The following is an 8,613-nucleotide window of genomic DNA, read 5'->3' on the forward strand; positions in this document are numbered from 1 at the left end:
TATGATACTCTTAATAGATGCTGAAAAAGCATTTGACAAAGTACACCATACTTTCTTGATCAAAACTCTTCACAGTGGAGGGATAGAGGGTTCATACTCAATATTATAAAAGCCAGCTATGAAAAACCCCCAGTGAATATCATTCTCACTGTGGAAAAACTGAGAGCTTTTCCTCTAAGCTGAGAAACATGAAGAGCTGTCCACTATCACAACTGCTGTTCAACATAGTACTAGAAGTCCTAGCCTCAGCAATCAGACAAAAAATGAAATAAAATACATCTGAACTGGCAAAGAAATCAAACTCTCACTCCTTGTAAATGATATGATAAACGTTATGTGGAAAAACCCAAGACTCCACTCCAAAACTGCCAGAACTCATACAGGAAAGTGTCAGAATATAAAATCAATGCACAGAAATCAGTTGCATTTCTATACACTGCAGAAGAAAGATAAATTAAGGAGTCGATTCTACCTGCAATTGCACCCAAAACCATAAGATACCTAGGAAAAAAACCTAACCAAAGAGGCAAAGAATCTGTACTCAGAAAACTATCAAGTACTCATGAAAGAAATTGAGGAAGACAAAAAGACATGGAAAAAAATTTCATGCTCATAAACTGGAAGAACAAATATTGTAAAAATGTCTATGTTACCTTGAGCAATCTACACATTTAAAGCAATCTCTATCAAAATACCATCACCTTTCTTCAAACAAATGGATCAAATAATCCTAAAATTTTTATGGAACCAGAAAAAACCCTGAATAGCCAGATGAATGTTGAAAAAGAAAATCAAAGTTGGTGGCATCACAATTCCAGACTTCAAGCTCTGTTACAAAGCTGTAATAATCAAAACAGTATGGTACCAGCCCAAAAACAGACACATAGATCAATGGAACAGAATAGAGAACCCAGAAATGGACCTCAACTCTATGGTCAACTAATCTTCAACAAAATAGGAAAGAATGTCCAATAGAAAAAAGACAGTCTCTTCAACAAATGGTGTTGGGAAAATTGGACAGCCACATGCAGAAAAATGAAACTGGACCATTTCCTTACACTACACACAAAAACAGACTCAAAATGGATGAAAGACCTCATTATGAGAGAGAAATCCATCAAAATCCTTGAGGAAAACACAGCAGAAACCTCTTTGACCTCAGCCACAGCAACTTCTTCCTAGAAACATCACCAAAGGCAAGGGAAGCAAAGGCAAAAATGAACTTTTGGGACTTCATCAAAATCAAAAACTTTTACACAGCAAAGGAAACAGTCAACAAAACCAAAAGACAACCAACAGAATGGGAGAAGATATTTGCAAAGGACATATCAGATAAAGGGCTAGTATCCAAAATCTATAAAGAAGTTACCAAACTCAACACCCAAAGAACAAATAATCCAATCAAGAAATGGGCAGAAGACATGAGCAGACATTTCTGCAAAGAAAACATCCAAATGGCCAATACACATGAAAAAAATCCTCAACATGACTCAGCATCAGGGAAATACAAATCAAAACCATGTTTAGAAACCACCTCACACCAATCTGAATGACTAAAAATAATCACCCAGGAAATGACAAGTGTTGGTGAGGCTGTAGAGAAAGGGGAACCCTCCTACACTGCTGGTGGGAATGCAAGCTGGTGCAGCCACTCTGGAAAATAGTATGGAAGTTCCTCAAAAAGTTGAAAAGAGAGCTACCCTATGATCCAGCAATCGCACTACTGGATATCGACCCTAAAGATACAAATGTAGTGGTCTGAAGGGACACATGCACATGAATGTTTATAGCAACAATGTCCACAATAGCCAAACTATGGAAAGAGCCTAGATGTCTATCAACAGATGAATGGATAAAGATGATGTGGCATATATATATATATATATATATACACACACATATATATATACATACATACATATACATAAAATATTCCATTATACATATATATTATGCATATATGCATAATGCAGAACCTATATATATATTCCATTTTATATATATTCCATTTTTTAAAAAAAAATATATATAACGGAATATTATGCAACCATAAAAAATCCCAGGTTTTGTCATTTGCAATGACATGGATGGAACTAGAAGGTATTATCTAAGTGAAATAAGTCAATCAGAGAAAGACAATTATTATATGATCCCTCTGATATGAGGAATTTAAGAGGCAGGGTGAGGAGTCATGGGAGGAAGGGAGGGAAAAATGAAACAAGATGGGACTGGAGAGGGAAACAAACCATAAGGACTCTTAATCTTAGAAAACAAACAGAGGGTTGCTGGAGGAGAGGAGGGTAGGAGGGATAGGGTGTCTGGGTGATGGACAATGGAGAGGGTATGTGCTGTGGTGTGTTGTGAATTTCATAGGACTGATGACTCATAGACCCGTATCCCTGAAGTAAATGACACATTATATGTTAATTTTTTAAAAAGTATATGAACAAGTTTCTTAACTTTCAGAAACTTTAAATTATTGCCGCCTTCTTTGAAGTTGGTTCACTTTCCCATGTGTGTAATTCTGCTTGAATATCTCAGGATGATAACTCTTACATACTTGTAATAATACAATGAATTATTTTATTTCCTTTAAGAATAGGTTCTAGGGGCACCTGGGTGGCTCAGTGGGTTAAAGCCTCTGTCTTCAACTCAGGTCATGGTCCCAGGGTCCTGGGATCAAGCCCCACATTGGGCTCTATGCTCAGTGGAGAGCCTGCTTCCTCTTCTCTCTCTGCCTGCCTCTCTGCTGACTTGTGATCTCTGTCTGTCAAATAAATAAATAAAATCTTTTAAAAAATCTTTAAAAAAGAATAGGTTTCTAAAGGGGCACCTGGGTGGTTCAGATGGTTAAGCATTTGTCTTCGGTTCAGGTTATGATCTCCAGGTCGTGGAATCGAGCCCTGTGCCAGACGCCCAGTTCAGCAGGGATTTTGCTTCTCCCTCTCCCTCTGCCTCTACCTGTGCTCATGCTCTCCCTCTGTATCTCTCTATTGCAAATGAATAAATAAAATCTTAAAAAATAGAATGGATTCCAAGTGTTCAAGTGTTTCATTATAATAATTATAATCACACATTAATAAATGCAATATGAAAATCTTTAAATTTGCTTTGAAAATATTATTCCATTTTTAAAATTTTGTTTAGTTAGCCACTGTATAGTATATCGTTAGCTTTTGATTTAGTGTTCAATGATTCGTTAGTTTCATTTAACACCCAGTGCTTATCCCAACACATTCCATCTCCTTAAGAACCATCACCTGACTACTCCATCTCCCCACCACCCACCCACTCTGAAACCCTGCTTGTTTACCAGAGTTCATAGTCTCTTGTGGTTCCTGCCCCTCTCTGATTTCTCCCCACTCAGTTTCCCTCTCTTCTTCTACGGTCCTCTGTGTTATTCCTATATTGCACATATGAGTGAAACTATATGATAATTGTTTTTCTCTTCTTCACTTTTTTCACTTAGCATAATCCCCTCCAGTTTCATCCATGTCAGTGCAAACGGTGGGTATTCATCCTTTGTGATGGCTAAGTAATATTCCATAATATATATGAACCACATCTTTTTTATCCATTCATCTGTTGAAGGGCATCTTGGCTCCTTCCACAGTTTAGCTATTGTGGACATTGTTGCTACGAACATGTGCCCCTTTTTTTCACTACATCTGTCTCTTTTGGGTAAATACCTAGTAGTGCAATTGCTGGGTGATAAGGTAGACTCCATTTTTAACATCTTGAGGAGCCTCCATACTGTTTTTCAGAGTGGCTGTACCAGCTTGCATTCCCACCAACAGTGTAAGAGGGTTGTCTTTTCTCCACATCCTCCACATCCACAAAATTTATTGTCTCCTGCCTCTTTAATTTTTGCCATTCTAACTGGTGTAAGGTAGTATCTCATTATGGTTTTGATTTGTATTTCCATGATGGCGTGTGATGAACATTTTTTTTTTCATGTTTCTGTTAGCTTTTTGTATGTCTTCTTTCGAGAAGTGTTGGAGAAGTGTCTGTTCCTCAGTGAGGTAGATGGATGATACTTCCTTTCAAATTACCTCATGTATTTACAAGTCAATATGGAGTCAATGTAATGTGTTCATATTTATTTATTTGTAATATTATTTTTATAAAAATAAACACTGAGGACCCTTGTTTCTGTAAATACATAGTTGGGAGTGGAGAGAGTTTTGTTTCCACATTGTGACAATGAAATCATAATTGAGAGTAACAGCTGTAAATAGCAATGGTCCTAAGAGAGGAGGTTTGGGAAAAGGAGAGTGTCCTTATGTCTGGACCCAGACCTGTGAGGAGGGATTCCAGTCAGGTGGTCTATCTGAGGGGCATGACAGGGTTGTTTCAAAGTAAGGAACAATAAAAAAGCTCCACTCAGAACCTACTGCTTCTATTAGAATCGATTGTTATCACCAAAGACAAAAATAGATGCTTGGATGGCAGTAATAGGGAAGAAATATATCTATATATGATTTTTGCTGAGAAACATTAATTTTTACATACAAAAATTTCAACAGATTTCAATATGATAAACTTTAAAAAGGCACAGTTACTGATGTCAACAAGGGACTATCCATAAAGGTACTGGAACTCTAATCAGGCTTCTATAATAACTTAATAAGGGGTAAAATTATGGCAAAATGGAAATGAACTTATCAGAGGAGTGGATAGTAAAGGGAGATAACATGGTTTTATTGAGCACTAATCATATCCCCAGTACTGTCTAACTTTCAGACACCAGTTATTACAATAGTGTGAGCTCAGATACTACAAGACTTAGATAAGTTATAAAAATGAAATGTTTTCAGAAGTTACATCTTTTGAGAAGTTTCCAACTTTTACATCTTACACTTATGTATTTATTTAGCATTTTATATTTCAGACACTATTGTAAGATTTCTACATACATTCAGTGATTTGTCAATCCTCACCACAACCTCAAGAGTTAAAAATGATCATTATCCCCATTCACAGTTAACCAGAATAAGGAGAAAAGTATTTAGCAACTTGCTCAAAGCACAAAACTGATAGAGGAGACACCACTTAAACATAATCACTATGATTTAATTTTAGTTTTCATGTTCTTAGCCACTGCCCAAAGTTTTGGATTTCAGATTCAAACGCACTCTGAAGGTTATCCCTTTTGTTTCTCACCTCACTTCCCAATAGAATATTGCAACCATGAGGTATAGTGTGAATTCCAGACAGGAATGTCTTTCTTCTTGACAAATTATAGCCCCTAACTGAGATGACAGAAAAAATATAATCTCGTTCTGGGCAATTCAGAATTGCTCAAGGAGACCATTCACCATCATATTCAACATATCCAATTTATCTGACTATTTCTCTTTCTCCCTTATCTCACTTCATAGGCTCCCATTAATGTAAAAGCTTCTAGACAATTATTCTGCTCATTTACCTTTCTTTATCATTTCCAAGTCCTACTCAGAACTCACACTGAGCCCTTCCTCAAGTGGAGCAGTCTCAGAAGTCGACTCTGAATCTCCTTGGTTCTAGCCCCATAGATGATTGGGTTAAGCACAGGAGGCACCAGAACATAGAGGTTTGCCAGAAAGATGTGCACATTCTTGGGGACTCGGTGCTGCCCAAAGCGGTGGGTAAGGAAGGAGAAGAAGGCAGGAATGTAGAAGACCAGGATGACTCCGAGGTGGGAACTGCAGGTATTCAGAGCCTTGTGCCTGGCATCTTGAGATGGCAGGCGGAAGACAGCATGGAGGATAAAGCCGTAGGAAATGGCAATGAGGATGGAATCCAGACCCACGGCCAGCAGAGCCACAGTCAGCCCATAGACAATATTGACAGTGATGTTGGCACAGGCCAGGCGAGCGATGCCCATGTGCTCACAGTATGTGTGTGCCATGACATGGTGACCACAGTAAGGCAGTCGCCTCAGCAAGAAGATGAATGGAGAGACAACAGCTATACTCCGGAGTATGCCAGCAAGGCCAATTCTGCCTATGATGGTATGGTTGAGAATGGTTGTATATCTCAGTGGGTTGCAGATAGCCACATAACGATCAAAAGCCATAGCAAGAAGAACCGAGGACTCCAGAGCATAGATAGAATGGACAGAAAACATCTGTGCTAGACATCCACCAAAGGAAATCTCACCAGCATGGAGCCACAAAATGGCTAAAGTCTTGGGCACAGTGGTAGAGCTGAGAGCCAGGTCAGTGAGTGAGAGAAGGCACAGGAAGAGGTACATGGGTGCATGAAGAGCACGGTCTGTCACAATGACCAGGATGAGAGCAGCATTCCCAGCCAGAGCTACCAGATACACAGCACAGAAGGGGATGGCAATCCAGACGTGGGCCCACTCCACCCCTGGGATCCCTGTCAGGAACAGAGTGGCTGGGAGGCCGTCATCACTGAGGTTGGAAGCTGTCATTCTGCATGGAAATAAAGGGCTCTGTCCAAGGGGTGATTGTATGACTGACTGCCCTCTCAAATCAGGGTTTTGGTTCATTCACATAAAATGATGACCCTTCTCTGAAACAATCTTGTTTAGGCTGAGAAAAACATATATTGTTTTTAACTTTTTCCAAATCTTAAAATACTACATCACGTATAATCCATTGTTTTCATCTATTTTCTATAGTCAAAATTTATTTTTTGATTTCCACATTCCAAGTGCCAACCATACCTACCAGAATCTTTGTAGGATACCTGCACCCCTAAACGTTAGTCGTAATCTGTCACAAAAATGTTGCTGAGCCTTGAGAAAAATCTTTTCTCTGGACAATCTCCAAGTATGAAGAATAATGAGTCTGGAATCCTAGTCACAGCTTTTCTGTGTATTCACTATTTTAACATTGGATAAGTTCCACAATATTTTTTTTTAAAGATTTTATTTATTTTATTTAACAGACAGAGATCACAAGTAGGCAGAGAGGCAGGCAGAGAGAGAGGAGAAAGCAGGCTCCCTGCTGAGCAGAGAGCCTGATGCGGGGCTCGATCCCAGGACCCTGGGATCATGACCTGAGCCGAAGGCAGAGGCTTTAACCCACTGAGCCACCCAGGCGCCCCCCACAATATTTTTGATACTCAATTTTCTTATTTATAAGATGGAAATGACAACACCTGGCTTCCTTATCTCACATGTTTTTTTGGGGGTAGGAAAACCTTAGATATATGGTAGGATTAAAATGTTTGAACACCAAAAATAATGTCCTTCTCATTTGTGCAAGCTCTTTTTCCTGTAGTCATATTTTGGAGTGATTGAGTATTATAATTATTCTACATCTGTTTTACCAAGGATAAGTCCAAGTTCAGAGAAATAAACTAATGCAGTTCAGATCACAAAATGTGTTACTGTCAGACTGAAATTACATCTCACATCTCCCAATTCAAAGTCTGGTGTTTTCACCTCACAGTAGCCTCACTTATATGGTCAATACTTGAATTCTTTTCCTTGCCAGATAACTCTAATATCAGTAACTAATGCGGCAAACCCTTTACTCATTATCTGGCCTTCAAAGGGACAGATACTAGTGAAAGCTCCTCCTATTTGCCTGGGGACTTCCAGTGATGGCCACAGGCGGTGGAGGAAAGAAACATGGGTGGGGGAGTGGAGAGCTGGAGTCAGTACCACCTTCTCCTGTTCTCCCTTCCCAGCCTATTCTTGCCAGCAAAGTAAGATTTCCAAAGACTACTGTAAGGAAGTCGCTACTTTGTGAGCTACTCTGACACTATGTATGTACCAGAAAGCCTAGGTCCAAACAAGGTTGTTTTCCAGGGGAACAATGTGAAAAAGACACTGAGCTGGAGGAACACTCTGGGTGGAATTCAGGCATCCTTCCAATTCACCCCGCTTGGCTTTGGCTCTGGATCACTATGATGCCTTGGAGACCTAGACTTTAGTAATTGAACTCTGAGTTATTTCTTCACATATTCTTTTTTCTGTGATTTGATTTCAAAAACATACCTGTGTCAGGTGACATTTGTTTACAAGCTGAGCATGCTGAAGCTGGCGTTCTGTGATGGGTGTCACCTGTGAGCATGGGGCTGTGTGGAGAGTACTTCAGGGATGTGAAAGCTGTGTTCTTATGCAGGATGGATGGATGTGATTTGGAGGATGATTGGGGCTGAGTGTGGAATCTGAGTTCAAAAGTCTGATCTTCCCTCACTTTTGTGAGATCATTGAGGTCTTCAGCTTGGTTCTGACTTGCAGGTTCCTCTGGTCAAGAGATTTGATAAGTGCGGTTATTTATTGACTCTCTCTGATGCTAATTATGAAAACCCAAGGCTGTTTGCTCTAGAGATTTGATCCATGGTGCTCATTCTTAGGGAGACAATACAGCGGGGTTGAAAAAAGAAATGAGGAAAGAACATTTCCCTAGGAAAATTTCAAGGAATGTAGCATAAAATCTATTAAGTTTTATGTTTCTCTTCTCTTATTTTTCCTTTTCTTTCCTTTTCTTCCTTTTCTCTGTTTCGCCCCCTTAATTGTGGTATCTCTCTGAATTTACATATATAGTGGCCCATGGTATTCTGTGTACACATGGCATCATCAATGCTATATGTAAATATGGTGGTGGAGAGGCTCAGGCTCCACTGTCCCATTAACTTTCATAATTTAAAGAA

General features: G+C 39.3%; 1 protein-coding gene across 1 annotated transcript; it reads right to left on the reverse strand.

Moving 5' to 3' along the window:
* Positions 1–5,461: 5,461 nt before the first annotated feature.
* LOC123949248 (olfactory receptor 52D1-like) lies at positions 5,462–6,418 on the reverse strand. The gene has a single exon (XM_046016616.1). The coding sequence runs from the start codon at positions 6,416–6,418 to the stop codon at positions 5,462–5,464; it is 957 nt and encodes a 318-aa protein (XP_045872572.1).
* Positions 6,419–8,613: the final 2,195 nt, after the last annotated feature.

The sequence above is a fragment of the Meles meles genome, chromosome 8 (genome assembly GCF_922984935.1).
Source record: "Meles meles chromosome 8, mMelMel3.1 paternal haplotype, whole genome shotgun sequence".
NCBI classification, from domain to species: Eukaryota; Metazoa; Chordata; class Mammalia; order Carnivora; family Mustelidae; genus Meles; species Meles meles.